This window comes from Rhizoctonia solani, chromosome 12 (assembly GCF_016906535.1).
Source record: "Rhizoctonia solani chromosome 12, complete sequence".
Taxonomy (NCBI): Eukaryota; Fungi; Basidiomycota; class Agaricomycetes; order Cantharellales; family Ceratobasidiaceae; genus Rhizoctonia; species Rhizoctonia solani.
Window position 1 is genome coordinate 363,405 of NC_057381.1, and position 13,902 is coordinate 377,306.

Below are 13,902 nucleotides of genomic sequence, written 5' to 3' on the forward strand. Positions count from 1 at the left end.
TTGCAAACCGTTCTGTACCCTACCCACTCAGATCCAACAAACAAGAGAGCCTCCTGTACTAGTACAAGGGAAATCAGGTGATTGGACTTGCCTTTTGCTGTTAATAATCAAACCAGCGTTGGTCCCACCTAGTACCAAATTACTACAAGGCAGACAGGTCTTAATCATCCGCATACCCCCGGTCACCGCACCCTCTACCTGCAACCTTAGACAGTCAATCCACCCGCTTGCAGAAAACCTGCTCCACATCACGCCTGCTCACAGCTGCTGATTGGTTGAAAGGACTGTCCAACGCTAGGTTGGTTGAGACAAAGGTTTAGCGTTCAAGTAGTAAAGCAACCCATAAGTCCTGATATAGGCACCCTGGCTATTAGCCCCCATTTTCCCCACATTGCCCACCATTACCTCCCGCACCCCCTCTCACGCTTCCTCCCGCGCCTCCCAGCGCACCGCTTCCCACCAAGGCCGTTCCTACCCTCATGAAATGGCAACCCGCTCCTGGAGCACCGCTTGTCCCCCGTCCCCTCTTGATCAAGGAGAGTTGGGACCCGCTATTTTGGCAACCGCCAATGAGCCAACAAGCCTTGAACCCAAGGTCTATGGGGAAATCTCCCTTGGCTGCACAATCTCCCTCCTCCTGGGATTGCAAACCAAGTCCTCCGGCTTGAACGGGAACTTGAGGAACAGAAGGAAGCCACAAAGGAAGCCCAAGACTGGATGGGAGCAGTCAATCAAGCCCTTGCTTGCATCAAGACTAGGGGTGGAGCCCCACACACACCAGAAGACTGGAAACCTCCAGCAATCAAGGCCACACCCAGGCCCCTACCCAAAACCAACCCTCTTCCAGCGCCTAGTGCGCCCCTCATTGCCTGGGCTAACCCCACAAAAGCTCCCCCCGCCTTTGCACAGCCAACTCCCGTCCGGGCTCCCCCGCAAATCCATACTCCCCCTACATCTGCGCCTATCAGGCTCCAATCCCCCCAAGTCCCTCAACCAGTAGCTGCTTACCAGCCCCTGGTTAAGGTAGATCACCCTGATGCCTACACCAGGAAAATAGGGAACAAAGCCCGCCAATGGTTAACCAGGATGTTGGCATGGGTACGCCTCAATCAGAGGATGTTTCCCACGGATCAGGAGACATTGTCATTCCTCCTGATGAACATGAAGGACGTGGCAGGAGCATGGGCGCACCCCCATCTTGATCAACTTGGGTCCCACAGGGCCTTAATCCAAACAGTTGATGATTTTAGGACAGAGTTCTTGGCTGCATTTGGTAACCCAGATGCTATGCAAGCTGCCAAGCGGCAGATCACAAACCTTACTCAGACAGGCACCTGTGCTGAGTACATTACAAAGTTCAGGACCATTGCCATGGACCTGGACTGGAACAACGCCACCCTCTGTGGGCAATTTGCACGTGGCCTCCACTGGGAGGTCAGCCGCCTTATTGCCACCCGCAAACGGCGCCCAACCACCCTCCTTGAGCTGCAGAATGCGGCCCTGGTCATTGATAACGCCCTCCGCAAGGAGCGTGCCAGCCACCCACCTAAGGGTAGTAAGTCTGGAACCTCCTCTTCCTCCACCCCCAATAGGGGGGCAAGTACCAGCCAACAGGCCACAAGACCAGGGCGCCTCTCCAGCAATCCCAACTTTGTCTCTGAGGAGGAGCAAAACCGCCGCCGGGCTGAGGGCCTATGCATCAAGTGCAGCAAATTGGGCCACAAGTTTGCGGAATGCTGCACCGGCTGGAAGGCCACGCCTAAGGAGGAAGGCGTCAAAAAGGAATCCGCCAAATTAGGCAAAGAGTCTGGACCCAAATTGGGAAAAGACTAAGGGTACCTGCTGCCGCGCGCAAGGACCCCAAGGACTCTGGCTGTTTGGAAATTTGTAATATATCTAGTAACTCAAATAGAATGTCACCCCTATTCACAATTCCAATTACGCCAGAGAAGAAAGCGGAATATTTAGAAGTCCTGATTGACTCAGGCGCCACCTCATCATTCATGCACCCCCATACCGCGGAATCACTCTGCCTCCCACTCATAGATCTCCCTTCACCCCACACCGTCACTATGCTTGATGGGTTGAGCCCCCAGGCTGGAAAAATCTGGAAGAAGGCTAACCTAACCTTCTCCTTCAATGGCAAACGCATGACAGAGACCTTCCTAATCTGTAACACAGGGTCTCATGCTGCCATCTTGGGATTGAAATGGTTGGATAACCACAATCCAGAAATAGATTGGAACCTGCAAACCCTCTCCTTCCCCCACAAGCCACCAGAACACGCTGCCATTGCTGAGGAGGAGGAAGCTGATGAGAACACCCTTGAAGGAGTACCCCCTGAATACCATCAATACGCCAAGGTATTTGGGGAAGAAGAATTCAACAAGCTTCCCCCGCACAGGCATTATGACATTGGTATTGAACTAACGGACAAAGGACCCCTGAACTCCCCCCTGTATAGCATGACTGACGCCAAGTCAGCCACACTGAAAGACTGGCTCAGGGACAAACTCAAGGCCGGGAAGATCCGCCCCAGCAAATCCTCAATCAGTTCCCCTGTTATGGATATGACATTTCTTCTTTAATCTGTACTTATTTTAATTACACTAGTAATCTCACAGTAAATAAATGAGATAAAGATGCAAACTAAGGTTTTCAAGGTCCCTCTATCCAATAGTGACCTTTACAAAACCTACAAAGCTCAGGAATACCCTTAATATGCGATGCCTTTTGCATATATGCTGTTTTTCTCACTCATTTAAATATATATAAATTCAGCTGAGTAGATAAACAGTAACAAGTAATATTTCTCTTGTTTGTAGTATTTATTATTCGAGATTCTATCTTGTGGCTACACACAGAAATATTCAGGGTCCCCCCTGTTGCATAGACAAGTGCTCCGGCGCTTAATCAGCCCTTAAGCGCCAACGCACTAAATGCGCCTTTTCTCCAGCACCCGGGCATCCCACACTGCCGAATTGCTTGCGCTTAGGTGCGCATGTTTGTGCGCTCCAGAACGCTGGGCCAAACTCCCAAAACGGACAACATTTGGCTGAGTTATGCCCCATTTACTGACCCACACAGGTAAATAATGCCTTGGGGCAAACATTGCCTTGGGGCAAATATTAGGATCTGTTGTTTGTTTACTATGTACCAAAGTATTGGCTCCCTCAAGTGTTTCAGTTGCCACTTATACCTCCTGTACCCCCTCTTGGTATCAATCATGTATATACTTGTTTGTGCGCCTTCTCAGGGTATAAAAGGACCCTGTGAAGACACTTCTAAATGCATCCATTTATCCACTCTTATATATTGACATATACACACAAGCCTTTAACAGCTTATCTGCGCATTTACTTTAGTGATTGACTCACTGTAAATAGCATAGGAGGTTATTTGGTGCACTAAGACCATAGGCCAGTCCCAACAGACACAGGGTAACCTATTAGTGTACTTACTGCAACCCTGTGCCCCTTGACTGTCACAGTTGTTGAGTTCAACATTGAGTATAGTGCAACAATACTGTAAGGATTGTTGTGATTGAGTGATAGTGTTTCAATCCACCATACCCCTTATATTGTAGATAGCTTTATCTACAATATCTCATAAATCCTAGATATATTTTAGGTAAACCCCATAAGTCTTAAGTCTTACTTAAGCATATATAAGTCCTATACTTATTTAGGCAAATCCTACAAATCTTGTACATTAGTCAGGTAACCCTCCTTACCTAAGGTACTATCCCAGAGACCTTAAGTATACATACCCTTAGTCACTTAGGCTTAAGTAACATTAGTCTAAAGGTACTATACATAACCAACCACCTGCACTTGATAGTTGCTAGACTATTTGTTAGGAGTTGTTATTCCTGATAACCTAGCCTATATTGTGCATATATTCTGTGCATATATTCTGATTCTTAATAATAGTTCTGAGTTATTCCCATATACATTTTGTATATAGTAATTCTTTCTTACTCCTGTAATTACACAACTCTTAACATCCCCTGTCATGTTTGTCCCTAAGAAGGATGGTTCCCGCCGCTTGGTTGTTGATTACTGTTGCCTCAACAACCGGACCAAAAAGAACGTTTACCCACTCCCCCGTCCTGACAACCTAATGGCCCAGCTCCGTGGCGCCAAGGTCTTCTGTTGTACACCACTGTAAGGTGGGTACACGCTGGTGGGAGCGGGCGCTTAAGGCCGTACTACTACAAGCTACAAGGTAATCTACTACTATACTAGGCTATCCTAATACCGCTTAAGGCGGCCTACCTATCTATACTACTGCGAAGGGGCCTTAGGCCTGGGAGGTGTGGTAGGTTAAGTAAGGGGGTTGACTACTGATGACTAATGGGGGCCGGCTACTTAGCTGGCTGGGTGTCCTCCTCAATGAATATGAGACGAGGTAAAATTGACTTGGGGTCTCCAAGTGATTTTCCTGCTGTATATATAGGCAAAGCACACTATCTACATGGTCTGTGCGCGTGAGAGAAAGAAGTATAGAGGACAAATGAGAAGCGTGCTGCGGGCTGCGCAGAAGCGTGGATTTCTCCTAAGCGCCCTTGGCACGGCATCTCGGCGCGGCATCTCGGCATAATAAGCGCCGAGATCACGTGATCAAAAAACATAAGATATCAAGTCCGTAAAAAATACTAAAAATAATAGAAAATTAGGGCGATTCTGATGGTATAGTTAAGGAGGTTATAACATTGCCCCCCCCTTAAAGGCTCTTGGCGGAGTCACAAGCCTTTTTCAGTCGCGACTTGTTGAAGCGTTGGATCTCCTCTTGACTATGCTCCAGGAGTTCCTTGGGTTCCCAGGAGTTATCTTCTGGACCGTAACCTTTCCATTTTATCAGGTAGAACCACTTTCCTTGTTGGCGCTTTGAGTCAATGATCTGCTCAACTTCATACTCCTCCTCCCCTTCTATTGTTTCAGGGGGAGGTCGTTCCGGAAATGGTTGGCTTGGTGACTCGTGGCTCTTCGATAGCAACCCAACATAGAAGACGTCATGGATTTTCAGAGTTTCTGGGAGTTCTAGGCGGTAGGCATGGCTGGAGATTTTCTCAAGGATTTTGAAGGGACCCAGACGTTTGGGGTCCAACTTGTTCGAATTGGTCCTGAGTTCTACGTTCTTTCCATCTAGCCAGACTTTCTCTCCTATCGAGTACTCCGGTACTGTTCCTTGGTTCCTGGTCATCCGTTCTTTGCTTAGTCTGAGGGCTGACTCTGCTTCCTTCCATTCCCGGGCTAGTGTGTCTGCTACATTGTCTGCCTCTGGTACGTTGGCTGGGACGTTGGAAGGGTTCATCACTGGGTTTCGTCCGTAGACCAGTTCAAAGGGTGTTTTTCCCGTTGCTGTGTGTTTGGCATTATTGTACGCATATTCTGCCAATGGTAACCAAGCTGCCCAATCAGAATGATCGGCTGCTACATAGGAGCGTAGGTAAAATTCGATGAACTGGTTGACCCTTTCCGTTTGCCCATCTGACTCTGGGTGATAAGCCGAGGAGAATGCTGGTTTCACTCCGAGTCGCTGGTAAAGTGCCCTTAGGAATTTCCCCGTGAAGGTAGTTCCTCTATCCGAGACTGTTTTGACAGGTAGCCCATGGAGTTTCCAGACGTGGGTAATGAATAGATCTGCCAGGCCCCTTGCTGTGACCTTCTTGGAAGTGGGGATGAAGTGGCCAAATTTAGAAAAGGAGTCTATTACCACCAGTATAGCGTCGTGTCCTTGGGACTTGGGAAACCCTGTAATGAAGTCATAAGAGATGGTGTGGAACGGATAAGGGGGGACTTCTAGGGGTTTAAGGGCGATGACAGGAGCATGAGCGCGTCGGTTGGCTTGGCAGATAGGACAACATTCTACCCATTCCTTGGCTGTTGATTTCATCCCTGGCCACCAGTAGTTACGACTTAGGAGTTTGAGGGTTCTCTGTTGACCCGGATGGCCCGCTAGTGGGGAGTCATGGAATTCCCTGAGTAATTGTTCCTTCAGGGCCTCTGAGTCTGGGACCACAAGTTTCCCTCGATACCATAGTAGATCTTCCTCCCAGTCGTAGTCTCTGTAAGCCTTCCGAATGGAGGGGGGAGCATTATCCGCGTCTTCAGTTAGGAACTGGATGATAGGCTCAAGGGATGGATCTTCCCTTAGCTTGGAGCGTATTTCCGTGACAATTTCCAGCTCCTCTTCTGACGTATTGGCAAAGACTTCTGCTGGTAGCATGACTTCTGATTCTGGAGGTTGGTCAACATAGTCTGATCGTCTCGACAGTGCGTCCGGTTTTCCTGATTGCTTCCCTGGGCGATAGTGTATCTCGAAGTTGAAATCGCTCAGGAAAATCCGCCAGCGCGCGTGTCTCCTGTTGAAGGTCCTAGCATGCATCCAGTATTCCAGGTTTCTGTGATCTGTAAAGACCTGGATTGGTTTTTCCGTTGCTTCCAAGAATATTCGCCATTCTTCCAGTGCCTTGATGATTGCCAAAAGTTCCTTATCGTGGGTGTCATAGTTGGCTTCTGCGCCAGAAAAGGACTTGGACATATATGCAACTGGGTGAAGGCGGTTATCCTCTCCTTGTTGACTTAAGATAGCTCCCATGGCTACGCCTGACGCATCCGTTTCTAGGTAGTAGGGAAGGTTAGGGTTGGAGTGGATTAGGACGGGTGATCGGGTGACAAGGGTTTTCAGTTCCTGGAAGGCCGTTTCCTCTAGGTTACCCCATGACCAAGGGGTTTCCTTTTTGGTGAGATTATGTAGAGGGCGCGCAATGGAGCTAAAATTGGGAATGAACCGGCGGAGATAATTGACAAAACCCAAGAAGGCCTGGACCTGTTTGACCGTTTTAGGTGTGGGCCACGTGGTGACGGCTTCAATCTTCTTCTGGTCCATGGAGAAACCGGCTGGGGAGATAACAATGCCAAGGTAATCTACTGTAGTGACATGGAAGTGGCACTTTGATAGTTTACAGAATAGCTGATTCTTTAGTAACCAGGATAGTACCTCCCTGACATGGGATGGGTGTTCCTCAGGTTTTTCCGAAAAAATCAAGATATCATCCAAGTATATAACCACTGTGACGTCAATGAGATCCCTGAATAGGTCATTCATGAAATGCTGGAAGGCAGCGGGGGCATTGGTAAGGCCAAACGGCATTACCAGATATTCAAATAGCCCGTATTTGGTCCTGAATGCTGTCTTCCACTCATCTCCTTCTTTGATCCTGACGTTATTGTAGCCCCAGCGTAAATCCAATTTAGTGAAGATCTTGGCATGCCTGAGTTTGGCCATGAGGTTGTCCTGTCTTGGCAAAGGATACACGTTCTTATGGGTGACCTTGTTCAACTTCCTGTAATCGACTACCAATCTAAGAGATCCGTCCGCCTTCTTGACAAACATGACGGGGGCGCCGGCAGAAGAGGTACTAGGACGGATCTTTCCTGTTGCCAATTCTTCGTCTATGTGTTGCTTCAGTGCCTTGGATTCCGCGTCAGTCATGCCGTATATTGGTCCTGGAGACAGTTTGGCGTCCGAAACAAGGTCAATCAATATGTCATACTCCCTATGTGGCAGGAGGACCTTGAACTCTTCTTCACCAAAAACTTTAGCAAACTCGTGGTACTGTGGGGAAGATCCGCTAAAGGGTTTGAGTCTGCTTCCTCCTCTGAGGCAATCTGAATCTGTTCAGGGAATGTGACTAGTCCCTGTTGCCAATTGATGAGAGGAGCTTCTGCCGTTAACCAAGTCATGCCTAGGATTGCCGGGGTGTTGCCAATGGGGCAAACAAGAAATGGGATGGAGTGGTTGTGGCCATTGGCCGAAACTGTGAGATGAACCTGGTGCCATATGCAACCAGTCTGGGAGATTGTACCATCTAACATTCTCACAACTCGTGGATTTTCGAGTTGGGTTTTTGGTATTTTGAGTTTTTCTACTAGGCTCGGGGATATGAAGTTGGAGGTAGCGCCGGAGTCTATAAGGGTTTTAATGGGTTCTGCCTGGGAATTTTGGACGTGTAGATTGATAAATAATAGCGGTTTTTTATTAGAGTCAAGTCCAACAGAAACAAATTCTACGCAAGTATCTACAATGTCCTTTTTCGGAGTCGGGGGCTTGGCAGCAGTCCTCGACTTCAATCTTTTCCCGATTCGGATTCCTTGGCAACCTTAGCCACCTCTTTGACTGTGGCCTTCCAGCCATTGGGGCACTGCTTGATACCATGCCCCTTTTGACCGCACTTGACGCAGAGGCCAGACGCGCGGCGGCGATCCCTTTCTTCCGGTGTTACGTAATTCAGGACTTCTGACAGTTGGACCCGTTGAGTGGTGGTAGTGGTGGAAGTGGCCACGGTGGCCGGGGACTTGGCAGGGAGCTTCTTAGGACGGTTTTCCTTGTTTTCCCGACGAGTGTTGTCAATTTTGACCGAGGCGGCAAATATGGCCTCTAGGTCGTCGTCGGGAATATTGTCCTTGGTGGACAAGAGTTCTTTCACCTTCCAGTGAAGGCCGCGCGTAAACTGGGCAATGTACGCCTCAGTGTTCCAGTCAAGTTCCGCCATGAGATTGCGGAACTCAGTGACGTACTCAGACGTGGTTGTGGTCTGAGTCAATGCGGCAATCTTCCTGGCAGCCGCCCTCTTTGCGTCCGGATCGGCGAAGGCTTCCTTGAATTTGGCCGTTAAGGCCGGGATAGTGGTTGGAGGGTTACCCTTGCCCTTGATGATGGTTCCGATGATGGGGAGGGCCCAGTTGGCGGCCTTATCTGTCATGTGGTATAAAATCCATACCACCATCTGTTCCTCCTCATCAAACTGATCCCTGTGGAGGGCAACCCAAAGGAGCATCCGATCAAGCCATTGTGTGGCCTTCCTTCCCCTGGTATCTCCCTTGTAAGGGTCTGGTAACTCCATTTTGGGTCGTTTCACTGAGGACCCAGAGTCGAAGGGGGTGAGGGAGCTAAGGGAGCGTTTAGGCGTTCCCATAGGCTCCTTTTTGGGGACTCTTCTTGGCTCCCCTTCTTCCTTGGAGTCAAAGCCTGTGCCTCTTGAAGGGCGGAAGGGGGCCTTGAGTCCAGGCCTAACCGTTTCTGGAGTGTGAGCTTCTCCCCCTGTATGAGTGGGGGGAGTGATAGGCCCAGTCGATGGGCCAGGTTTGGCTTGGGCTCCGCCCTGATCCTTGTCTCCAACGAGGTCGTTGGTCTCCTTGCATATGGCTTTGAGCTCTGAGAGCTGTTGGCCTTGAGTGTGAACTTGGGCCTGCAAGGACCCGACTTGGCTGGTGAGGGTTTGGATAGCCTCAAGGAGAGAGGCAAGGGTCGGCTCCGGTTCCATTCCGGGCAGGTGTTGCGGAGGGGGTGATGGGCCGCGAGAGGGTGGTTGGGAGCGGGTTGCCACGGAACGTTGAGAGGATCGACTGGGGGGACGGGAGTATGGATGGGGGACGCCAGAGCGTGTGGATGGAATGTTTGAAACGGCGTGGGGGAATAGAGTGCCTGTGACAGGACTTATGAGCGGTTTTTATGCAGAGTATGAACGCTAAACCCTTGCGTCAGACACCTAGCGTTGAACTACCCCTACAACAAATCAACAGATCTGGCGATCGTGATATGAGCGGGTTTTTAGCAAGCGGGTGAATCAGCTGTCTAGGGTTGCTATCTGCTGTGTTCCGGCGAAACACGTGGTATGCGGGCGATTAGACACCGTCTGCCTTATAGCAATTTGGTACTATCTGGGACCGACGACTTTTTGATTATTCTAGTCGAAAGGGGAGTCCGTTCAGATATTTTCCCTTGTGCTAGTACAGGGGCGCTTCTCGTTGTTGATCAAGCCTACACAAGTCGATTTTACAATGTCGTACACCACTGTAAGGTGGGTACACGCTGGTGGGAGCGGGCGCTTAAGGCCGTACTACTACAAGCTACAAGGTAATCTACTACTATACTAGGCTATCCTAATACCGCTTAAGGCGGCCTACCTATCTATACTACTGCGAAGGGGCCTTAGGCCTGGGAGGTGTGGTAGGTTAAGTAAGGGGGTTGACTACTGATGACTAATGGGGGCCGGCTACTTAGCTGGCTGGGTGTCCTCCTCAATGAATATGAGACGAGGTAAAATTGACTTGGGGTCTCCAAGTGATTTTCCTGCTGTATATATAGGCAAAGCACACTATCTACATGGTCTGTGCGCGTGAGAGAAAGAAGTATAGAGGACAAATGAGAAGCGTGCTGCGGGCTGCGCAGAAGCGTGGATTTCTCCTAAGCGCCCTTGGCACGGCATCTCGGCGCGGCATCTCGGCATAATAAGCGCCGAGATCACGTGATCGAAAAACATAAGATATCAAGTCCGTAAAAAATACTAAAAATAATAGAAAATTAGGGCGATTCTGATGGTATAGTTAAGGAGGTTATAACATCTTCACTAAATTGGACTTGCAATGGGGATACAACAATGTCCATGTTAAGGAAGGGGACAAATGGAAGACCGCCTTCTGCACCAAGTACGGTCTATACAAGTCTCTGGTCATGACCTTTGGCCTGACAAACGCCCCCGCCGCCTTCCAGCACTTCATGAATGAACTGTTCAAAGACTTGCTGGACGTATGCGTCATCATTTACCTTGATGACATTCTAATTTACTCCAAGGATGACGCATCTCACGCACAACATGTTCACAAGGTCCTGAAACGGTTAATGGACAACCAACTGTTTTGCAAGGCATCAAAATGTACCTTCCACGTTACCTTGGTAGAGTACCTGGGGATCATTGTCTTGAATAAGGGGTTCATTCTGGATAAGCTCAAAATCCAGGCAGTACAAGAATGGCCAGTACCTACCAAGGTAAAGGAAGTCCAATTGTTCTTAGGGTTTGCCAATTTCCTCCGTTGATTTGTTGCCAACTTTAGTCACCTGGCCAGACCATTGCACAATCTGGTTAGGAAGGATACAATCTGGAAATGGGATACCAAGGAACAGGAAGCCTTTCAGGGGCTGAAGGACACCATCACCAACACTCTGGTCCTCTGTCACGCTGACCCAACTCAACCATACTTCCTGGAAACAGATGCATCTGGCGCAGCCTTGGGTTCCATACTCAGCCAACAACAGGAAGATGGTTGTCTACACCCTCTTGGGTTCCTGTTGGAATCATTCAAAGGGGCAGATGTCCTAGACGTCTATAAGGACGTCAAGGAGGAGGGCGCTTGCGGCTGGATGTAACTAAGTAGAAACCGCGTAAGGCGGTGGCAAGCTATCCTACAACAACAACCAGCTATACTACAGTGACCAAGGCCATAAGGGCAATGGCAAGCTAGGTAAGTACAACAAAGAAGCCGCTTAAGGCAGTGTAAACTAAGTAACTAAGTAAGTGGTTGCTGGGCTGTAAGGCCCTTGTACAATGTGGGATGCAACAAGAGGTAATTGACCTGGGTGTTACCATGGTTGGTTGGCCTCCTTATATATTACAGAGCTACCTAATTACAAATACTATTATGTGCAATACCGTATCAAATAAGAACCCCAATCCGTAGTTGGCCTTACTCATGCATACGTGTCACTGACGTGTCATAGTGATGTCATCAGGTGGAGGTGGCTACGTATGCTGAGGTAAGCGTGGATGGGGACGTGGCTTGGCGCTCAGCATATGGTATAAGCGCCAAAGTCACGTGATCAAAAATGTTGTCCGTTTGCCTTCATTCAAAATCGAGAAAATAGGAATAAATTCCCTGGTATTGAGTGTGTCTACAACAGCAGAGCAGAACTATGACACCCACAACAAGGAGCTTCTAGCAATCATATGCTCCTTTGAGTATTGGCGTATCTTCTTGGAAGGAACAGCTCACCCCATCACGGTCTTCACCAATCACCGGAACTTGGAATACTGGAAGGAATCCCAAACGTTCAACTGCCGCCATGCCAGATGGCACCTACTACTAGCCGGTTATAACTTCCAAATTGTGTACAGACCCGGAAAACAATCAGGAAAGCCAGATGCCTTGTCACAACAAGCGGATCATGCGGACATCCCACCAGAACCCCAGTCCATGTTACCATACCTGGTGTTTGCCAATGTTGCCTTAGTTACACCAGAGAAGGAGCTGCAACAACAAATTGAGGCATCCCTGGATCAAGACAAGTCCCTGGAGGAAATCCTCCAATTCCTGCAGAACAAATCCAAAGCACCCCCCTCCATCAAATGCGCGTTTAAGGATTATGAAATGGAGGCTGGCCTACTCTTCTACCAAGGACGGATTGTGGTCCCTGATGTTGGGACATTAAGGACAGATCTACTGCGCATATTTCACAACAGCCCCTTGGCAGGACATCCAGGAAGACAGCGCACGCTAGAGTTGGTATCAAGGAGCTACTACTGGCCTGGTATCCGTGCTGATACATATTGGCATGTGGATTCCTGTGAGATATGCCAACGGATCAGGAAACCTAAATACGTGTCTATCCCCCCTCAGCCCCTTGAAGTCCCTGTTAGACCCTGGCAGCACGTGTCTTACAACATGATAGTAGACCTACCAAAGGACGGGAGCAGCAACTCAATCCTAGTAATTGTCAACAGCTTCACAAAGTACGGGATATTTGTGAAATGCTCCAAGAAGCTCAAGGCACCCGAGCTAGCGGAGCTATTCCTGGAAAACGTATGGAAGCGCCATGGCATGCCAGAAAAGACCATATCCAACAGGGGGAGGATCTTCAACAACAAATTCCTACAAGCCCTATACAAACGCCTTGGCATTGACCCTCACTTTTCCTCCGCCTATCATCCCCAGAGCAACGGACAAACAGAACGCGTCAACCCGTCCATCAAACACTTCCTCAGGGCTTACTCAGGGGTTAATCAAAGGGACTGGACCAGATGGCTTCCCATGGCAGAATTTGCATACAACAATGCCATACATAGCAGCACAGGCAAGACTCCTTTCAAGGCCTTGTATGGATGGGAACCCACCTTAACTCCGTCAAATGTACCAACAGACGTTCCAGAAGCAGATGATCTTGCCCAAACAATGGAGGCACAATGGAAGGAAGTAGAATTGGCACTCCAGCAATCTAAAAAACAAATGTTGGCCAGGGAAAGTGGAAACCCAACGGAATTTGAGATGGGAGAAGAAGTTTGGCTAGATGCCAAGAATGTCAACCTCAAAACCCTGAGTCCCAAGCTAATGGAACAACGCTTAGGGCCATTCAAGGTTTCTGAGAAAATCTCCAACCGGGCTTACCGCCTAGAACTTCCCCCAACAATGCAGATCCACAACGTCTTCTATGTAGGGCTCCTATCTAAGGTCAAAAGGGACAAGAAGCGCGCCTTTGAGAATTGCCCCCCACCAGTCACCATAGACGGAGAAGAAGAGTACAAGGTGGAAGGGATTACCAATGCCAAAGAAAGGGATGGGAAATGGTTTTTCCAAGTCAAGTGGAAGGGATACGGGTCCAAGGAGAACACATGGGAACCCCAAGAAAACTTAAAAAACGCCAAAAAAATTTTAGAAAAATACAAAAAAGACATGAGAAAGAAGGCCCTCAGCGCTGCCAAGGCCCTTAAGAGGGGGGCAGTGTTGTAGACACATTCAATACCAGGGAATTTATCCCCATTTTCTCAATTTTAAACAAAGGCAAACAGACAACATTTTCAAACACGTGACTTTGGCGCTTATATCATACGCTAAGCGCCAAGCCACGCCCCCACCCACGCTGACCTCAGCATACGTAGCCACCTCCACCTGATGACATCACTATGTGTCCTAGACGTCTGTAAGGACGTCAAGGGCGCGGGCGCTTGTGGCCGTATGGATGTACAATAGGTACCGCTTAAGGCGGCAAAGTCTACCCTACAACGTCTAACTACTAAACTACAACAACCAAGGCCTTATGGGCAATGGCGGGCTACGTATGTAC

General features: G+C 48.9%; 4 protein-coding genes across 4 annotated transcripts; 3 read left to right on the plus strand and 1 right to left on the minus strand.

The window, feature by feature from the left end:
* Window positions 1-479: 479 nt before the first annotated feature.
* RhiXN_11345 (Retrotransposon-derived protein PEG10) lies at window positions 480-1,833 on the plus strand (the record flags this gene model as incomplete). Its single annotated transcript, XM_043331160.1, has 2 exons — window positions 480-540; window positions 596-1,833. 2 exons carry the CDS (start codon window positions 480-482, stop codon window positions 1,831-1,833), a joined length of 1,299 nt encoding a protein of 432 aa, XP_043184670.1.
* Window positions 1,834-1,913: 80 nt separating this feature from the next.
* RhiXN_11346 (Retrotransposable element Tf2 protein) lies at window positions 1,914-2,588 on the plus strand (the record flags this gene model as incomplete). The annotated part of the gene is made up of 1 exon (XM_043331161.1): window positions 1,914-2,588. The coding sequence occupies one exon, from the start codon at window positions 1,914-1,916 to the stop codon at window positions 2,586-2,588; it is 675 nt and encodes a 224-aa protein (XP_043184671.1).
* A 2,137-nt stretch (window positions 2,589-4,725) lies between these two features.
* On the minus strand, window positions 4,726-9,331 carry RhiXN_11347 (Retrotransposable element Tf2 protein; the record flags this gene model as incomplete). Its single annotated transcript, XM_043331162.1, has 3 exons — window positions 4,726-7,592; window positions 7,625-8,114; window positions 8,168-9,331. 3 exons carry the CDS (start codon window positions 9,329-9,331, stop codon window positions 4,726-4,728), a joined length of 4,521 nt encoding a protein of 1,506 aa, XP_043184672.1.
* Window positions 9,332-10,521: 1,190 nt separating this feature from the next.
* On the plus strand, window positions 10,522-13,568 carry RhiXN_11348 (Retrotransposable element Tf2 protein; the record flags this gene model as incomplete). The annotated part of the gene is made up of 4 exons (XM_043331163.1): window positions 10,522-10,862; window positions 10,914-11,210; window positions 11,278-11,309; window positions 11,746-13,568. 4 exons carry the CDS (start codon window positions 10,522-10,524, stop codon window positions 13,566-13,568), a joined length of 2,493 nt encoding a protein of 830 aa, XP_043184673.1.
* Window positions 13,569-13,902: the final 334 nt, after the last annotated feature.